Source organism: Orcinus orca, chromosome 2 (genome assembly GCF_937001465.1).
Source record: "Orcinus orca chromosome 2, mOrcOrc1.1, whole genome shotgun sequence".
In the NCBI taxonomy this organism is placed as follows: Eukaryota; Metazoa; Chordata; class Mammalia; order Artiodactyla; family Delphinidae; genus Orcinus; species Orcinus orca.
The window spans coordinates 151920548-151941894 of NC_064560.1; the positions used below are offsets into that span (position 1 = coordinate 151920548).

Genomic DNA, 21347 nt, shown 5'->3' on the forward strand with positions numbered 1-21347 from the left:
TGGATTTAATTTATTTTAAAAAGTATGACTTCAGATATTCTTATCTGAGCAAATTAGGGTAATTTGTATCCTTGATTTTTTATCTCTACCTATATGTATGAACAAATCAAAATTCAGCAGTGTGGAAAAATGGATGGCTTTTGAAATAAGAACTGAGATTTATAGCATTCCACACAGGATAAATGTAAAGCATACAAATTATTTTGGGAGGGGATGGGGCCAGTGGTGGTTCTGTAGCTGGCTCATACCACTTTGAGAGCTAACTAGTAAATATTCAGGAATTATATAAGCCAAGTATTAAACTGTTAGTAGCTTGACATCAGCCATGGTAGGCAGGTTTGCACAACAGAAATTGTCAAATGCTACAAATCAAGGCATGTTGCTGCTGCTGGAGAGCCAGTTTACACCAGCACGTCACTGGATGGAACCATTAGGCAGAGAACTTGGAATTTGACACTATAGGGATATAGAATATAGATTGCTTATTAAGAAAATAAGACTTCATCTTTGATCCTGTTCTACACATGGTCCTCATTATGTTGACTTGGGAAGATGCCCAGTGAAAAAGACCAAGAAATGAAACTAAACGCTCCCAAGAAAAATGTGAAAATTGCCAAATCCACATAGTTGGTTTCATTTATCCTGGTTCACGAGCCTCTATTTTGCAAAAGTTGCTTCTTAGCTAACCTCTGTTTTCAAAATGCATGTTTTAGGTAGAAGTGTTCTAAATACAAATTATCATTTTGACAAAAGAATGGCCATCTATCTAAAGATAGTGAACTATTTAAAGATAGTGTATATAGGTGTTTTAAAAGCCTCCTCTCCACAAGAACCTCTCCTCTCCCCACAAGAATCCACGGAACACACACACACACACACACACACACACACGAGAAAGGGAGAAAGAGAGAGAGAGAGAGAGAGAGAGAGGGGTGAGAGGGAGAGAGGCTGAGAGAGGGGTGGGGGGTCAGGCTTTCACTGTAGTGAAACAAGAAATATCCATAATGCAAACTAAGAAGTGTCCCTGTTTAAGGTAAGAGAATGTGAGCCAAGGATTTTATATCCAGCAAAACTGACTTTCACTTATAAAGGGCACAAACCGTTATCAGCGTGTAAGAACACAAAGAATGTTGTTTCCATGAGCCCTTAATGAGAAATCTACTGAAGAATGAGCTTCAGTTAAGCAAAGATGACATAACTTCACCAAAGGAGAAATAATCATATACTATGTGCCTCCTAATAAAAGAACACTCTGCTTCCTATAGTCTTGCCAAAAAAATAAAACCTGAGTCAGATCAAGCCTCTGCATCCAGCTGCCAATTTGCAGGAAATCCAGAGGACAAAAGAACATGTTGAACCGCCCCGTGAATATGCAGTCAGCAAGGTCCAGATTGTGGGAATCTCTACATGTCAAATTCCCAGGTTCTTCAACAGATAAACTGTAAAGGGAAAAAAGGGATGAAAAAGGAACCTATAGCTTAAAAGAGATAATAAATTTTAATGGGGAAGACTAAAAGCTTCAATTAGAAACCCAAACTCTTAGAATATTTAAAGATAGCTAATTTCATTAAATATTCTTACTTTTTCTCAACTTCCTATGTTTTTACAGAAACTAAAATTTGAAGTATAACTTAATCTAACTTATAAAAGAGTGCTTTAATGCCTCAGATTGTAAACTATATGTTTTATACTTAACTTTGAGGCAGTGCAGGAGGGATTTTGAATAAGTCCCCAGTTTAAATGCCAACTCTTCCACTCTGGCTGTGTGGCTTTGGGCATATTACTTAATGTCAGGTGAGGGTGGAGGTGATCTTTATATATCTCTTTTAAGGTGAATAATAAATTATAACCTCTCTTGGGGCTGTTGCAGGAGTGCATGAAATACCATGTATATAATTCTGGTATTGTGGTTGGCTTATAATAGGCACTCAATAAATGAAAGCTACTCTTACTTTGGTTTCAGTAGGTATGGGGTGGGACCCAAGAATTCTGTACTTTTAGAAGCCTCTCGAATGATTCTAATGATTACTCTAATTTGGGAAACAGTTCCTGATAAAATCCTTCTGGATGTGAACAAATATTCAGCTTCAAGAATGTTTATCAATGTATTTCTTAGAATAATAGAAAAACTGGAAGACATCTAGGAGAATGCCAAAATAAACTATGGCCTATCCGTGTACGAAAATATTATGTGGCCATTGAAATCAAAATCAAATAGCTAACATAGCATTAGGTGCCTGGCGCTGTTCAAAATGCCTTATATATATTATCTCATTTAGTATTCCTGTGAGACATGTTCCATTATTATTTCTATTTGACAGATGAAGAAACTAAAAATGTATATGATATTACAAATAACAAATTGTGAAGCTGAAATATTTCTAAACTATTAATAATAAAAACATTTTTATAATAAAAAGTTTTGCCCTTGTTAGAGGAAAGACTGAATTAGTTTTCCAACAGAAAATATTTCAAAACTATCATATGAAGAAGTGATCAAAGCATTTGCAGCTGAAAACTTGGGGAAAAAAAGTATTACAGAGGTATCTTACTCTAAACAAATATTAACTTTCACGCCCATTTTTGTACCTTTTTCCTATTGAGCCCTCCCCCGACCCAGATTGTATAACCTTCAGGGCCCCACAAAACCTGGATTCTCACCCCTCTGCCTACCAGATATGCATGAGAGCCCCTGCAGAAGAGGGTAGAACAAATGTAATAGAGGAAAAATATTTAGACAGATGAAAGGAGAAAACTTTCCTCAAATAAAACTTGAATCTTCATAAAAAGCTTCCTGAAAACTGACAGACATGCCCCAAACTGGCTGAATGGCACCATGTAACTTTAATAATCAGTTTGGGAGCAGCTTTCTGTTCACATTCAGTGGAAACAGGGAGGATGATCTCAGAGCGGGGAGATTGCTCAGAAACAACTTTCTTAGGTTTTATGTTTGCTTATTAATTCCATTATGTGGAGAAGAACACTATTCAAATGACAATAATATCTAATATATTTCAATAAAAAACAGAGGGAGGAAATTTAGAGTTCCTTTAACAATCTTTTCTTCTTATTGTTTCTTAGAGTCTGATATTTCTTGTTCGAGACTGGAGTTTCCCATACGAATTTTCGTACGGAGCTGACGGTGGCTCCAAATTCTTGGAAAAACGCCTCAAGGTTTGTTAACTATTTAGGTGCATGAAATTTCGCTAATAGTAACCTAAAGTATTTTTGAATGATTTGCTGAATAGAGACTCAGTAGCCACAATCTCATTTGACCTTCATAGTGTCTCTATGAACAAACTAAGCTTGATACTTAAAATAATGTCAGAGTTACAACTGTAAACATTATCAATAATTATAATACAGAAAAAGTTCTTTTGTAAATATCTATAAAACCATGATTTATTCCTAAAGATAAAACTTTTAATTTGAAGAATTAAATCTGTTCAAGACTGACAGTACAAATATATGGATTCGTGTTTTAGTAGAGGTTTAAGGTCAATTTAACAGAAATACTTAATTTTTGAAATCCCCAAAGTCAATCTTAGGACATTTTGCTAGTAGTTCACAGAAGGTGATATTAGGAGGCTTTCCACTTGCTGTGTCATGATAGTTCAATAGTGAGTGAATTATTTACACTGAACAGATATCTCCCCAAATACCTACTGAGTAATCAGAAAAAAAAAAATGGAGATTAAAAAATCTACCTCGATAATCAGAATCTCTAAGCTTACCTTTTTAAGTTATGGTTACTTTTAGGGTAGTTTGTACTGTTAAATGTCAAATACATGTGAAAAAAGGGGGCAGTTTAGCTTTTAAGTAAACATCCAACTATCCAGATGCCTTTCTAGAATTTAAATGTATACCTACCAGGTGACAAGAGGCTGTCTTGAGCACCTCCTGAAATGAAGGTAGGAATATCTTATGATCTACTCATGTCTCTTGTGAGTACTTTGATTTAAAATTTGAATTTGTAGGAACTAGCTAGAGTAAAACCCCACTGATTTATACTAAAAAATGGGAAGGCCCATCTAAGTTAGCGTAAGAGTAGACATTTGTTAATTGTAATAATAATGCCATATGTATGCTATACTTAGATATGGCCATGTGGCAAATTCACCCCAAACTTTTCCTTATTTAGTATCAGCCCTGTCATGTCATTTTTTTTTTATCATTGTGACCAGACAGACACAGCAAATATAAATGCCACAGAATTCTTTTGGAGTTCAGTTTGTGTTGAAAGTAGTTTAAACTTCAGAATGATTTACTGCAGGTCTCGGGGAACCAGCATGAAGAACTACAGAATGTTAGAAAACACATCCATTCCTGTTTCACCAAAATTTCCTGTTTTCTGCTACCTCATCCTGGCTTAAAAGTAGCTACCAATCCAAACTTTGATGGAAAACTGAAAGGTTTGTCTGTCTTTTAATGTATTTGTTTATGTCACTTAGTCTGATTACAAAAATGTCATTTTATCCGTTGGGTTTATGGCTGCTAGTTTCGTTTATCCACTGATGTGAGGCTGATGATTGGAAATTTTCAGGAGGATTGGGAATCCCGGGCTCAGGCTAGAGTACCTCCTTGGTGAACTATGGGATTCTATGGGTACTGAATACATACACTGAGAAAATAGGCTAAATCCTGCATTCACCTGGGAGGCAGTAACCCTCGCCCTTTCTCCTAGGTTCCTGCTCACCTCTGTATTGAGAAATGCTCCTTAATATCTTCCTTTTTAATTTTCCTTATTTACATGAAAGAGGAAAATAGATGCCTATATTATTGGAATGTTTGTGTTAAGTTATATAATTAGAGATAGAAATATTGCATAGTACTGAAGTGAAGCTCTTTAAAACTGCTGCTAAAGAATTTAATTATACATCATTAAAAACTTCAGTAATAATGAAATCCTCTTCTGGATGAGGACCAGTTTCTTAAAAAACCAAAAGCACCAGAGTGTTTTTCAAACTAACAGCATGTAATTATCTCTTAAACAGAGGCATGACTAATGTTTAAAGATTCCAAAGCAACTCAAATTGTTAAAAAAAAAAAACGGGGGCGGGGGTGGGCAGTGGGAGGTGGAGGCAGGGGTCTGCAGAAGCAGAAGCTAATCTTGCCTAATAATCACCAGGTCTTTAGATATTTGCTTTGCAGTTGATACAAGGTGGTACAAAGACATTTCTGACTTTTTTACTTGTAAGCCTAGCATTGAGTACACCACTGAGTTTGGACATTTGCTTAATTTACTGTGGCCTTTCTGCATTGTGCCAGGGGTGATGAGACAGTGACATAACAAGCTTTGAAGCACAGTTGTTCTCAAAGGGCTTTGAAATTACTTTTAAAAAGGACAACATAACATTGTGTCCAGTTTTATGCAACTGGCAAGTTTGAAAAGCAAACCTATTGTTTTCTCCATGTATCCATGGCGTTTATTCTCAGATACCTTATATTTCACTATGGCAGCTAATATCATAAATAGAACCCCCAATTTCTCGATCATCAGCATTGTTTTTATACATGTTTTAAATAGTCTCTTCTTTATACAACAGAACAGACAGCTGTAGGCACATATTAACGCATGGATTCCAGGATCCTACAATTTCGCTGTCACTTACGAATTCCAACCTGCTAGTGAGCACATAGACCTCTTGATGCTGTGCAATTACCTAATGGCTTCAATGTGTTTTGAATAAGTTACATAAAGAGAGGGCTCCCACAAGGCCTTTCTTTCTTCTCTGGGGGTTGGAGAGCCATAAACAGGCAGAGCAGGGGCAGGCCTTCAACAACAGTCCTTTACTGGGACAAAAAAGTACTCTGCCTTGTTTCATTCCTGTAGTACACAGCTACAGTTCTTAAATTAATGGATACAGTTTGCAATGAAAGAACTCAGGGAGAGAGTTTAAGACAAATCATGCAGATATAAATTGTACTTTTTAATAGATTTGTTCTCCATCAAATTTTACTCACATGTCTAAACATATATTGACTCATACAGTTGGTTTACAGTTATCCATACCTTGCGAGTTTACCAAAGTGGCTAGCCCGAGACAAAGAGAAATGAAAGGCAGCTTTAGTTGCCCATCAAATTTCCATTTTAATTGAGGCTTTATAGGACTGCTGCTAAATCCTTCTGTGTGCCCAAATGTTCTGCTTTGCCTCAGTGTTTCTTTGGGCAGTTTTGAAAGTCTGCTATCTACATTATTTTTCCATCCTGAATCTTATAATGTGGTGTTATTTCTATCCAGGATGTCTTGTCTGCTGGCCATGCTGTTCTCCAGAGGGCTGGCATCTGAGTGGTTGCCTCTGGGGAAGAAATGTCTTTGAACAAACAATTGTGCAAAAATTCTTTGATGATAGTTTCTCACATACTCTTTCAGCACACTTGTAGAAATAGACTATGGCTAATGCTATCTTCAGAACACATTTTTAATCCAAATGTATGCTGTGACACTGGTTACTTTGATGATAATTAACACAGTTGTTGGTGCATTAGATACACAGGTTGTATCTTATTCCATTAACAATTTTATAAGGAAATTTGTGGGGGGAGTGGAATTTAAGTACATGTTTTGAAGGTGATTTTAAAGTGGTTTTATAAGGAGAAATCTTTTTGTTTTATACAGAAATTCAGGAAGAATTCATATATTCTAGATATGTAGTAATATTCTACTAATGTTGAAAAAAAGCATAAAATCATATAGCAAAAAAGAAAACTGTTAGCATCAGTGAATACGAATACATAGTAGGCAACAAAACACAACAAAGGAACATAGTAACATAATACAAATACCAGTATTTCAGTGAAAATTGGTAACTAAAAGCAAACCACAATAATAAATACATTTGAATAAACCTATACTAATACAAAGCACAATTATCAGTAAAAATTGGTACAGTGCAAACAGAAAAATAAATTTGAATAAACTCCTATCCAAGTCCTCATGAAATATGGACACAAATTTCAAAGCTGTACAAAACATGAAGCAAAAAAGTTGGAAGAATTTCCAGTGGCATGCTCATACATGTCATAAAAGCAGTAAGCAAGAGAAGAGAACCATAAATTCTTATGTAAACTAGTATTTCAGTGTATGTTGGGGTCATAATAACAAGCAGGGAACACGCAAACACAATCATAAGGTTTGAATCTTTATCCTTAAGACCTCAGAAATCACTAATCCCAAAGCCTGAAAACTCAGTGACTCTGCTGAAATTCAGATTTAAAAAATTATAGGCAGTTACTGCATTTTCTTAGATACCAAGTCTCTGGACATATCTTGCTTCTTGTGTAGTTTTCTATATGTTTTGAAATAATGATTTAAAAAATTATTGCTAAAAAAAAAATTATTGCTGTGTTCAAAAGACTTCTCTGAAGATCTGTTTTCTGTATTACTGTGCTAAATCTGTAATGTTAAGTTTGAACCTAATGCTATAAAATGGGTTATGGGCAATCAATTGTACCAAATAACTCAGACTACCTCTGATCCACTAGCTATGAGGCCTCCATTGCCTTTTTCCATGTTTGGGTCTTTTTTGGGTTTTTTTTGGCGGTACGCAGGCCTCTCACTGTTGTGGCCTCTCCCGTTGCGGAGCACAGGCTCCGGACGCGAAGGCTCAGCGGCCATGGCTCACGGGCCCAGCCCCTCCACGGCATGTGGGATCCTCCCGGACCGGGGCACGAACCCGTGTCCCCTGCATCGGCAGGCGGACTCTCAACCACTGCGCCACCAGGGAAACCCAGCCTTTTTCAATGTTATTTTGTGTTGCTGCGTTTCACTACTAGAGGCAGCAGCAGCATCACTATCTTTTTGAACTTGAGTCGTAGTTACCACACCTTACCCACTTCTATACACTTGTCCTACGGTGGGCACACTAAATACAGAACAACTTTTGGATACATTTTCTGGAGGGAATACATCTTATAAAGCAGTAAATATCCACCCTTTCCCCCCTTTATGACCCTATATATATAAAACCGTGAACCGTGAACAGGACTTAAAGGCATCAGAATACATGAACTGGTTATGTGAATGAGGTGTAAAACATTTGTATAGCATTTAATATCAAGAAAGCTATTTTATAGGTGGAAGACAAGATAAATAAGTAATTGGAGTGAAGATAAGAAAGATCAGCCATAGGAGTTTGGGCGAGGAGTATCGTTCACCCTGAGAAAAGTGGGTTTCGGGAGTAATTTAGATGATGGGAAAGTAAGTAATAGCTTTATCACTGCGGAAGAAACAGAGGAAATCAAAGGATGTTTTATTTTATGGTATGGAGGACTGCATAGGATTTTTAAAATAATGATGAATTTGCTTTTACTTGTAGAAATAGATGAAGAATTCATCAAAAACTTGAAAATACTCATTCCTTGGCTACTTAGTCCTGAGAGCCTAGACATTAAAGAGATCAATGGGAACAAAATCACCTGCCGAGGTCTGGTGGAGTACTTCAAGGTATCACTCTCATTTCTAGAGAAGTTGTGAGTACTTAGATTTGACATGTTTGGGAATGCGGTTCCTGTTTTAAACAACAAAAAATTATAGACTTTGTAATATAGGGGCAAAGGCATGAGGAATATACAGAAATGATTTTTAAAAAGGTTAGACTCCCAAGAGGAGCTTGCTTTCTGAAATTATTTTTTGAGAAAACTCCTTGAGGTAACTTTACTATCGCCTTTCATCTTGAGGGAAATATATTTTGAAACATAAATGTATCCTGGAGTTGGAAAAGTCTGTCTTTTTTGGGGGGAGGAGGTGTTTCCCAGGGTTCATACCACTTAGTCTTCAGTCATGACCTATACTGAATTTCACCTTCATTCTGAAGATTTTCCCTAACAGGCTATACTTTGCCTTCCTCCTGGAGAAAATTCTTCCACACTTCCTGCTCTCTGCACCAAGGGCCAATGTGAAGTGGAACTATTTTAATTTGCATTTACCTATTTACCTCAGGGAGCCCCAAATACAACACTTTTTTTTGTAACCAACACACATATGTAGTAGATTTCGGTTACCAATATAATTTTTAGATTGATGCTCCAAGGACTAAAGTATCAATTTTTAAAATCCACGTTTTGTCATTTAAAATGTGGTTGTATATCTCCTGTGTGATTATTTACCTTCACCACTTTCAGCAATAAATGACATGTTATTTATCTAAAATTTGAATTCTTGCTGTGCATAAAACACTGTGGAGGAGCTTAGAATTTAGTAGGAGACTCAGGGCCCATAAAGCTTGTGGCAGAAGCAGGTACAAATTCCTGTGAGTAACTGAAAAAGAAATGTTACTCCTAGCAGAGGGATCTGAGAAAGTTTTAAAGGAGGTGGTATCGAGTTAAGCCTTTAAGAAGGGTGGGATTGGCAAGTGGAGATGTGTGAAGAGGACCTTTCAGAAAAGGGAACAAGAATTAAGAAAGAGGGAATTAAAGTATGAGAAAGAGATAACAGTTCCTGAAACTATCAAGACCTTATTTTTTTTTTTGAACCGTCAAGACCTTAGACCTTAGAATACAATTTAACAGACTTAGAGAAATATTGAACGCAATTACTTGAACATGAGTCTTTTTTTTCTTTTTCTCTTTTTTTTTTTTTAGGCTTATATAAAGATCTATCAAGGTGAAGAATTACCACATCCCAAATCCATGTTACAGGTATTTATTCATCAGGAGGCTTGACATTCTAAAACATACTGTTACTAAAGCTAAGCTAACAATATGCTCCAATCTGGCTGTTGGAAATCACCAAATAAAAATAGTAGATGGAATGACTTATTGGAAGATTATTTTTCTAGTAACTACCCATTTGTGTGTTCATCTAAACATTTTCACATACACATATAGCAGCCTCACTTAGCATGCTGAGATACAAGAGTCTGCATTGTCTTTGTACTAAATTTGTTTAGAGAAGACTCAGACTGTGGTTTAGATTCACACATGTAACAAGAAGTAGAAAAGCAGGTTTTAAACAAGTGGCCTCTATACTTAGAAAAGGAAAAACTCACTTTTTCCATACTTATTTCTTAAATTTCTTAAGTTCTTGATGGTTTCTTTTTGTTATCAGTGATACATTGTTCTATCAGTAATCCTTAAAGTTGACATATTTTTATATATATTAGTATATATAAAATGTACTATATATTATTTCCCGTGTGTTTGGATTTATAGATGCCCCCCATATTTGGTGAAAGGCTTAAAAATATTTATAAAGAGGAATAATCTTCTAAATGAAAATTCATTTTAGAACTATGGTTTATTGAGTAAACTATATTTTATGTATTTTGAAGTTTTAATTTTACTAAGTTTAAAAGATGTAGTAGAAATATTTCAACACTTTTCAAATTATGTGATGACCTTGAGTTCTTGCATATTTCTTGCACATAATGCTCATATATGAAAACTGCCTGTGGAAGTTTAATAAAATATGAATTCCATTTTACATCATATTTTGTACTTTGTCCAAAGGCCACAGCAGAAGCTAACAATTTAGCAGCCGTGGCAACTGCCAAGGATACATACAATAAAAAAATGGAAGAGGTAAGAATTAAATAGTATTTTAAATGATGTTTTAATTAATTAATTGATTGATTTTTGGCTGCATTGGGTCTTCGTTACTGTGTGTGAGCTTTCTCTAGTTGCGTCAAGTGGGGCTGCTCTTCGTTCTGGTGTGCAGGTTTCTCACTGCGGTGGCTTCTCCTGTTGCAGAGCAGGGGCTCTAGGCGCGCGGGCTTCAGTAGTTGTGGCACGTAGGCTCAGTAGTTGTGGCTCGCGGGCTCTAGAGCACAAGCTCAGTAGTTGTGGTGCACGGGCTTAGTTGCTCCACAGCATGTGGGATCTTCCCGGACCAGGGCTCGAACCCATGTCCCCTGCATCCCCTGCATTGGCAGGCGGATTCTTAACCACTGCGCCACCAGGGAAGTCCCTTAAATGATGTTTCAAATAAAATCAGTATTTCTTCCATGAGCTCATTCTTTTTTCTTCCAAGTTACCCTGTATACACATGCAGAAGTGGCTTTCACTTATTCTTTCTCAAACTGTGTGTATCACATTTTTATGGTATTCCTAAAATATTTTAAAAACAAGTCAAGAAGAGAACATGATGTGTGCACAATTTAAAGATGTATTTTAAATGAATTATCTCTTTATAACACACACATTTTGCGGGGGTGGAGGGGTACAGATTTTCCCACTATTTATAAGATCTAGTGGCTAAAATAACATATGCTACCCTCTCCACTATACCTCCCTACATTCCACAGTCCAATTTCTATCTTAAATATAAAAACCTGTTAGAAAAAAATAAACTGCAAGGACCAATATTTCTAAGTACTATATTTCCTCTTTTTAACATTCTGAATTAGGAGGCATCTAATGATTATGGTATCTACTAATGTGATGAGTTTTCTTTCCACTGAAAATGTTATAAAATCAAAATTGCATCCAAAATTGATAGAGTCTTGGAATCAAAATATAGTATATGGAATGGTGTTTACAACATAATTAAAGGGGAAGTGGAATGAGAGTCTCCTTTATATAATTAAATCACAAATAACTGAAGTGAATGGTATGGGTAACAGAGATTTCCCATGTAACTTTTGAAAAAAAAGTTGAAAATTTGGTCCAAGAACATTTAATATGCTTCCATTTAGTCTGTTGAAGAAAATACCGAATGGGCTCCAAACAAAAATCAGTGAAACTGCTGAAGGAAATGTTTTTCACAGTTTTACTTTAGGGCTTTATAGCATTGCTCATTGTTTTAAATTAAACTTCATTTGGTCAAAATTAGTTCAGTGTAGTTAGAATAAATTTCCTACAGGAACTTGACTGTAAGTAGTTTTCTTAAATTTGGATTCATTCTATGAATGAACTGAGTTTGCAGTTCACCTCCACATCTTGAGGAAATTGGATTAAGTCATGGATATTCCTTCCCATGTCGAAAAGAGAATACAAATTAAGAAAGGCTTTATATAAGTCACCTATGAAGTACCAGTCCCACTTATAATCCCGCCTGATAGAAATGGAGTATGGAAAGATGTGGGTTGACAAAACGTAATGCAGGCTCCTTCGGATTAGTAATGTGTTCTAACAAATTCAACTAGCTAAGTGCAAAATTGTGATACAGTTGCTAGTTGTACTGTACACTGCGTGAATACTTCTCTATCCGATACAGATCTGTGGTGGTGACAAACCATTTCTGGCCCCTAATGACCTACAGACGAAACATCTGGAACTTAAGGAAGAATCTGTGAAGCTATTCCGAGGGGTGAAGAAGATGGGTGGGGAGGAATTTAGCCGGCGCTACCTACAACAGTTGGAGAGTGAAATAGATGAACTTTACATCCAGTACATCAAGCACAATGACAGCAAAAATATCTTCCATGCAGCTCGTACCCCAGCCACACTGTTTGTTGTCATCTTTATCACATATGTGATTGCTGGTGTGACTGGATTCATTGGTTTGGACATCATAGCTAGCCTATGCAATATGATAATGGGACTGACGCTTATTACTCTGTGCACCTGGGCATACATCCGGTACTCTGGAGAATACCGAGAGCTGGGTGCTGTAATAGACCAAGTGGCCGCAGCCTTGTGGGACCAGGTAGGAACACTTAATTCTCTTCAGCTAAATGCAGCACACATTTGAATGCTATCTATGTTCCAGACACTATGTTAGATGTTGTAAATATACAGGAGAACAGGAGACTTGGGCCCCAGTCTTCAAGAACTTTAGAATCTGTCAAGATGGCCAGATACAAACAGCTAACTATAATATAACATGTAAAGTCCTACACAACTGTTTTCCAGTCAACATTTCAATATTTTTCAAACATACGTGGATTAGGTAGTGTTTTCACTTTTTCTTATCCTAAAAGTTAAAGCTGTTAAGTGAGAAAACACAATCAAGTTTTTATTTAGCTGATTGTGATTCGACTATGTGTTCATTACTTCATACTTACAACCTATCATTTGACTAGCACTGGCTTTGTTAGGAGCATATATAAACCACCATCTGAAGTCATAGCACTGTCTCTGTTAGTAAAACCCCTAAACACAGCATCTGATCACTTCACATTGTCTCTATTTGAACTTTACATTTGAACCAGGCCCTGGCATGAGTCCAGGTCAACCTCTGGATCAGCTGCTTAGGGATCAGTTGTCCTTTATGGTCCAGTTAACCAACCCAGGGTCACCACAGTCCACTGTTCAAATAATTGAGTATGGATAGGGGAGACAATTATAAACACACCTAGAATAATAATCAACTCACTATGTCATTCTGGAAGTGTCTTCAGTTAAATTTAGGGGAATTTAGTGAAGCTAAAGTTGAGATTCTTCATAAAAGTTTGGAGTTAAGAATATTTATGGTCTCCAGGTAGCAAGTAATAGCTACAGTTCTCCCAGCATTAAGAGTGTAATTATACATACTCTTTAAAAGAGAATTGTAACTGATGGATTTGCCGTGTGTCTTTGAAGAATCTAGTTGAGATAAATAAATGGTAACACTACGGGAAAAGAATGAATTAAAATTGGATCCTCTGAGCCACTGCCTCAAATAGCCCTTCAACCTCAAAAGATGAAGAGAGGCTATTTGAGGTAAATCCCAAAGCCCACCTAGAATATGATGCTGAAACCTGTGATGAATATAGAATTGGGTTCTTCAAAAGATTCACATTAAATATGTAATCTAAACTGAAAAACTCTGCAGGGTTATTTGTTCTTAAATGCTCACAAATTACTACTGTAAACAAAGTTGATTATCATAATGCTATTAATGAAGCAGGATATATACTTTTCTTTTCTCCCTTTTAAACTGCCTTTGCCACAGGGAAGTACAAATGAGGTAAGTTAAATTTCTTCTTAAATTAAGAGCATGTATTTATAAACATTATGATATTCTTATTTTATAAACCAAGTAGCCATTAAAGGATATCTCAATGTACATTAAAAAATCTTTGGTGACTACAGCTCCTATGTTCTTCTAGCATTTACAATTTTAATTGTGAATTCTGGCAATGGTTTTAAAATACTTAACTTATTCTGGACATGATATATGATTTTATCTGCATATGAAACATAAGAATTGATTATCATGAATATTTTATGTTTTGTTTCCTGAATGTTTAGAAAATTTCAAAATTCTTAAGCTCCAACATTGGGCATTTTGCTCTACTGCAGAGTGAAACAAGTACAGTTATGAATCTTCAGGAAACTTAACTACTGGAGAGTAAACGGAGCTACAATCTTTAGAAGTTGTTTTTAACTTTGGCTTCTGAGTTACCTATACCACTTTAAGGTTTCAGACCAGTATGCAGTGTAACTTTCCTGTAAATTAGTGTTCATTTCTCCCACTGCACATGTACAAAACTCCGTATCTAAGGAAAAATCTAAGCTTCTAAGAAGGAATCACTTGTTACATAAGAAAAATTATCTCTGTGGAATCATTTAGGTCATTATCTTCAGGAAGCAAAACTGATCTTCAACAACTACAGAGATAGCACATAATTCCTCAGTTTCTGCTGTTATATATAAATAGATTATGTCCTCCAATCAAATACCAAGGATACATGTAATATTTACATGTCATAAGGAATTATTTCATGTAAGATTCAGTAAAATAAATTCACTAAAAAGGTAAAAACAAATTTCAACTTTGTAAATCAAGCCTTAAGAAAAATATCTAAGCTTTTAAGAGAACATGGATTAAACTGAATGTGTTAGAATCATAATACAGTAGAACTAAGGTTGCACCAATATGCATTCATAGAATTGATGATAGTACAATTCAGACTTAAGAAAATCAAAAGGAAGTAGCCATGCAGACTCAAAAACATAAAAATGAATGGAATTTCCTGGGGATTGATTACTATTTAAGGATATCAGGCTTTTATCCAACTTCTAAAAATATTCAGACTTTTTACAGACTTCAGAATTACATTAGATAAACTGGCCTTAACTGAGTGTTAATTATGTGAAAGTCAGAGGAGGTAATGAATCTTAGACACTAGCTGAGGGGAAAGAAAAGAACATAAAAATATTTATGGACACATAAAGCAATAAATTCCTATGATTCAAACACTCTTAAACAGACAACAATGACAGAGGTAGTTTTAATGAAGACTCTCTGACGTAATGTTTCTGAATAACGTTTTGTAAGATATGAACTTACATATGGAATGGAAACAATGGCAAGAGAGCATGTTTGAGAGAGCCCAGTGTGGCAGGGGAGAGGGTAACACACCTGCTTATCTGCATGACCATAGCAGGAAATCATGGAGAATAAAAGTGGTCCCTTTTTTTTTTATCAGGAAGCTCCAATAGCAAGTGGTCTACCTATGTATAATAAAGTAGCTATTGGCAGTCAGAAGTTATGAGCTCCTATAATTCCTCTAAAACTAATAATATTCACAGTATGAGTTTTCAACACACCCCTGGGGCACAGTGGTTAGGAAGCTCTGCTCCAAAAGGTGTGAAAGGTAAAAGAAAATGCAGTCTGAGGATAGAACATTTACCATGAAGATCGACCCACACATTGGACAGCTGAAAATACTTTTGTGTTCTAAGATATCTCATACAGATTAATGATATAAGGATCCCAAATTTAGCATGCTAAATTTGATATCATACCATAAACTAATTACACTAAGAAGGAAAAAAGTTATATCTGTGTATTTATACAATGTTTTATAATCTTGATTCTTTTATTTCTAGGCTTTATACAAGCTTTATAGTGCAGCAGCAACCCACAGACATCTGTATCATCAAGCTTTTCCTGCACCAAAGTCAGAATCTACTGAACAATCAGAAAAGAAGAAAATTTAATCAAAAATTTCAAAAATACAGGTGTGCATGACCAAATTGTCAGTTAAATATTGTTTTCCATCTCCATGCAAACATTCAAAGTGCTTCCATCAGAACAGGGTAAAATACCAAGCACCTCTGAAGATTGCAAAATGGTTTAGTTCCTTTATCTCAGTGTTTAATAAGCAGATGTATGTATGCATGGTTTTATTTTGTTAACATGTACAGTTTCCTGATTTTGTCTTCAAATATGCTGTTATAATTTAAAGAATTTGTCTATTTATGATAACAGTACATGTGTTCTGCTTGAATTTACTAAATTCTACTACCGGGTTATAGTTAAACCATGAAGTAATATTACTCCACATTTGGATATGCTCATTTAATTTCTACAGAAGAATTTTTAAATTATTTCACATAGCCATTTGTTAAAACATAGCATCATAACTCAATAGGCTTGATTCAATCTATACCATCTTACATATACCATTAGCTCTTACTATAAAAGACATATAAGAGAGCTTTTCAGTTGCTTTATCAAAAACTATATATTGCTTTTCTATCATGATTTAATATAGAATATAAACCTCTTGATCAAAAATGCACAAAAAATCACTTTGTGTATGTATTTGAGTTTCACTGCATTGTATATTTTTTCATTTGGTACACAAAGAAATGTATTCATCATAGGTTTATTCTTTTAACATGTGAACTATTATTAAAGTTTACTCTGGTTCCCAATATTAAAAACAACTGAATTTGGAAATGTTTGGGAGGTGATGATATAGAATGATGAAGATTTCTATCTCTTTTTTTAAATTCAAAATGCATTTTCTTTCATGTTGACACCATTACAAATTTAGGTTTCCATTTTAAGGAATGTACACTAAGCCCTTTTAGGTATCTTCCAATTCTTTTAAACCAGTGATTCTATATTGTTTTTATATTTACTAAAATCTGTAGTGGAATTTCATTGAGCTTACTTTCTAGAGGAAAAAAAAGTGTGGTAATGAAAAAAAAAGTAATGCCTCTTATCTGGGAGCTCTAAAACAGAGTAATTTCTAACTTTCTTAGAAATGGCTAAGCTTTAATTAAATAAAATGGTAATATTTAGTAAGGAGTAAAGAATGATTAAAACAGAAGAGTGTGTGAGAGTTCATAAGATATTTAAGCTCACATCTTAGGAAAGTCCGATCACATGCCCTGCAAAATAACTTTTCCCACTGATAACAGTCCAACTAGTCTATTTTCATTTTGGAATACCCCTTTCATTATACTGCTTCCTTTGCCTATGGGCCTCTGAATGGAAAAATCGAATATATATAAGTGCTATGCATAAAACATGGACTCAAACGCAACACATTTAGTTTCCACAAAAATATATTTAATAAGCTTGTTATATAAAATCAAACATTTAACACTTTCAACATTTTATCAATAATTCAGATTCACTGATATCTAACTGGGAGTGCTTTATATTTTGGAAGATTACCTAAACTAAAAATTTATTTACATATTTACAACACATGTAAATATAACTGAAGAGCTATTTCAACAAGTTTTGAAATTCACAGAATTCTAGAGATTTATAGGCTAGACGTGCCATAAATTTGCCTGCAATCAAACGTACTGTGCTAATTATGAACAATGTCTTAATAACTATTAAACCAAAGGAAAAAAAACTGGGAGAGAAATACTGGGTTTTAAAGTTCTGTGACAAACTCTTAGAAGATAAAAGATATGTAGAATCAATTTAATGACCAAGATTTCTTAATGAATCCCTGATTGTCATTTTTGGCAGTTTAACCCAGTCTGCTGGGATGGCAACGTGCTATGCTGTTGAAAAGCCTCCACTGTCTCATCAGCACCATGTTACTAAATGCCATAAAAGCCCTGGTCCAAAGTAAGGAAGTACTGTAATGTTAGCAACTCTTGAGTGCTGTGCACACTTTTCCCACACAGGCCTTATACCTAAATTTATTCCTGAAACATTATAGACCTTCACCCTTTCATACCAAAAAATACTTTCTCAACATGTTTTGAAAGGGTTCTTTACATTCGGGGGAGGGGGAGGGAAGGTGACTCCATACGTTACATATAAAAATTTATCACAATAAAGGTCCCAAATCCCATTTTATGTTTTGCACTATACAATGGTAATATTTAAACCATCCAATTCCAGACAATATTCCACACTAAAGCAGTAAACATTTTTTTAAATACTGCATAGGTTATCTCTCTCGTTCTCTGTTTTTTGAAGAAAGGTACTGCTACTGTGAGAGTTTACCAACTGATCATTTCCTATTTAATATCTGGTTAAATGACATTTCTTGTTGCATTTGTCTCCATCGAGAATATTCAAAGCAGTTTCCAAATATACAGCATTTAGAAGTGTCTGCCATGTTGGCTCTTAAAATGATAAACTCATTTTTTTCTCAATAAAAGAATATTTTTAATAACAAAATACATGTAAAATTAGAATTTTATAATTTCCAAAAAAGTAAGCTGCCTTTATTAACCAAAGTACTTGTTTGCAGTTTTTTTTAATCTGTGAAAATATTTTAAAGCCCTTATAATAAAACTTAAATTTTATTTTTAAAAAATTAACTTAAAAATTCTTGCCATGTTGCTGGGCATACCACTGCTGTCTCTGCTTGCGATTTTCCAACTCCGTGAGAAGAGCCTGTCTGTAGGCTTCATACATTTTAACAATCTGTTCCAGTTCTTTCATGAAAAGCAACTTTAGCATTCCCTGGTATGTATCCAGGTCAGCCAGCTGGAAGAGTTCCCACTTCAGAATGTGGTCATATCTGTTTTAGAACACAATCAGACATATGTTCACAACATATTCATAAATATGTATTTATAACAATAAACTGTTCTATTTTTATAAATTTCAATTTTATTATAACTAAATAAACGATAAATTTCAATTTAAAATAACCGAGTTTTTAACTGCTAGTTAAATACACTATTTTTTAGGGAGAGGAGAAAACTACTAATATTACTTCATTTCAATCTAAGTTAAAAAATATTTCCATTCATCTTATGTATCAGTTATTCTAATATTAATACTAGATAATAATGAAGATTTCAAACCACTGTGGTTCTATAATTTCTGAAGAACATATTCCATGCTATTCATAAGTTCATCCAAAGTTAATTGTCAGGAAGGTAAGAATACTTTAGACCACATTGTTCCTGCAATGAATAATATAGAAAAATAGGCAAGATCATCTGTGTCATTAGTGTTGATAAAGCTTTTTGAGGCATACTGTTTACTACAGCAAACAAGGAACTAAACAGGTAGAGGAAAAGGAACCATCATTTGTGGGCTGAATAATCCTGAGGTTGAGTATACAATATTACAAACAAACAACAAAAAATACAGAAAAACTCAAGCAGAAAGGAAAGAATAAGCTGTTTTCAAAATGACAGAATAAATAGACTGTAGAAGACTGCACCATGTGGGGCCGGACTCACATAAGTTTTTATTTATATACAGTTCAGAAGGTGTTTAGTCCTTCTTCAATGCTAAGTAGATCACATACTGAGATGAAGTATACAACAAACTACTAAAGCAGTAATTTACACTTTGAATTGAAAGAGACCTGAAGACAGTGCTCTACTCCAATCTTCTCATTTTATAGATGAAACCTAAAGAGGCTATATACATATCTCTTGCAAAATTGTTTAGTGATTAAAAGATCAGAAAGGCAGAGAACTATACGGACTAAGGCACATCACAGTAATAGTTTTGAATGATAATACCTACTAAGACTAGAGAAAAAACTTGAACAAGTTTTTATAGAGCAAGGCATATACCTATATTAAAGTTATACTTCTCAAATCATATTGCACAACAGACATAATAGGAAGAACTTTAGTTGTAAATTCTAATAAATTTATTCTTAATAATCATTTATAACATTTCCTACCCATTTCCTACCCATTTCCTTTGTTTGGTAATTCATTTACCATCTTATTCCAAGGGGATCATGTAATTTTTTTAAAAAAAGGGAAACAGTAAACAAATACAGAGCAGCCAGTATGAGCTACAGACTGTGCTTGGTATGTTGACATACATTTCTGAACAACCTGGTTATGTGTTCCAGGAATACCAAAAGCACAGCACAGTACACAAAAATCACAAGGTAAACGTATTTTGTTGGATCCCAAATTTACTAATTTACTTACTGAGCACTGCAAATTTACTAAAAGATATACTTGGCAGAAAGCTTTATATTCTCTTTAGTGGGAAACTCCAACTATTTGCCAACATATATTGGAGAAATACTACAAGAAATACTCAATGAGCCTCCATGAAGAAACAACTGCAAGGTATTTCCTAGAACCTCTGCCATTCATGTACCTTAAGATTTTATTTGCTTGAAACAAATTCATAACTCCTAACAAAAAACCTTAATCTTCCCAAGTCTGAATTCCATTGCTAAGGGGCATTTCAGCAATGTCTACTGATTCAAGATACATAAATTTATGCCAGGTGAACTGTAAGAACGTTAAAGCTCATTTATCATCTGGGACATTCTAGCAAGGAAAAGAAGGGAGAAGAATATGGTAATATTGATAAATATCAAACTTGTTTATAACACATGAATATCATTCTGTATAAGCATTCAAGTTTTTTTAAAAAAGGAAAAAGAAAAAAGCTTCAGACAATTTTGACTTCCCAATCACAGCATTTAGCATCAAGAATAGAATTGTGTGTAGAAGCAAGAAAATCAGAATATTTAGTGAAAATACTTTGGGAAGAAGAAAAAGTACTCTAAGGAAAACCACAGATGAGAAAAGTATGCAATGTGTCAATTTCCATTCCAAATCCTTGCCCTGCTGTTTCTATATAGTAACTTCCCTTCTGCTTATGCCTGCCATTTACTTTTCTTAAGAAAAGTATGTAATTCCCATTCTTTTCTTAAGGAGCCAAATAATCTGCTTCAGTTTAACTTCTTAGCCACTACACTCTAAATACACAAGTAAATCATTCAGAAAATAGGCTGTTTACTCCAGTATCCTTTTCTCATATCATCTCTCTTGCTATATTTTTCCTACAGCAGTATTCTATTCAAACAGTACTTATAAATAACCCATATAAGCAAACAACAATTGCTGTAATGCTACCAAAAAACCTTGTTCACACTCCAGTGGATGCTGCCTTCAGGAGCCAAAAGTACTGCTATTCCAGCCCCGGGTATTGTAATGTAGCCCAAGTTCCCTGTGCCTGTCTTATGTAACAGTATGCCCATTCTTCCTTTCCTCCTACACCCAGAAGTGAGTCAGCAGTGATACTGCAGGATCACAGACACAGGGATAAAATAGAGTCTGTGCCACAATACTGTTGGGGACTGGTGTTGGGGAATGGGGCGGGCATGAGGAATAATGGAAAGTAAACATGTCCCTGATGGTCTTTTTCCCGTTAAAGATTAAATCTTTTAATTTTATCCTATAGTTCAGCTTACTTACAGGTGCATGATACGTTACAGACTTTTGAGAGAAAACTTAGAAACATACCTTTACTAAAATTAATAAATAATTTAGAACA

General features: G+C 34.9%; 2 protein-coding genes across 6 annotated transcripts in view; one reads left to right on the forward strand and one right to left on the reverse strand.

The window, feature by feature from the left end:
* Positions 1-16567, forward strand: part of ATL1 (atlastin GTPase 1) — a 94917-nt gene extending 78350 nt beyond the window's left edge. For 3 of the 5 annotated variants that reach the window (XM_004270044.3, XM_049706304.1, XM_049706306.1), the window contains 8 exons: positions 3082-3174; positions 4274-4412; positions 8320-8447; positions 9584-9640; positions 10451-10522; positions 12156-12587; positions 13815-13829; positions 15698-16567. In XM_004270044.3, coding sequence (XP_004270092.1) covers positions 3082-3174; positions 4274-4412; positions 8320-8447; positions 9584-9640; positions 10451-10522; positions 12156-12587; positions 13815-13829; positions 15698-15808 — 1047 coding nt within the window. In that variant the 3' untranslated portion in view covers positions 15809-16567. The remainder of the gene's footprint in view (positions 1-3081; positions 3175-4273; positions 4413-8319; positions 8448-9583; positions 9641-10450; positions 10523-12155; positions 12588-13814; positions 13830-15697) is intronic. The other 2 variants (XM_033428476.2, XM_049706305.1) reach the window with 1 other exon arrangement.
* Positions 16568-17149: 582 nt separating this feature from the next.
* SAV1 (salvador family WW domain containing protein 1) overlaps positions 17150-21347 on the reverse strand; it is a 28969-nt gene continuing 24771 nt past the window's right edge. The window contains exon 5 of the mRNA XM_012533085.3: positions 17150-18597. Within this exon, the coding sequence (XP_012388539.1) occupies positions 18396-18597 (202 nt within the window). The 3' untranslated portion in view covers positions 17150-18395. The remainder of the gene's footprint in view (positions 18598-21347) is intronic.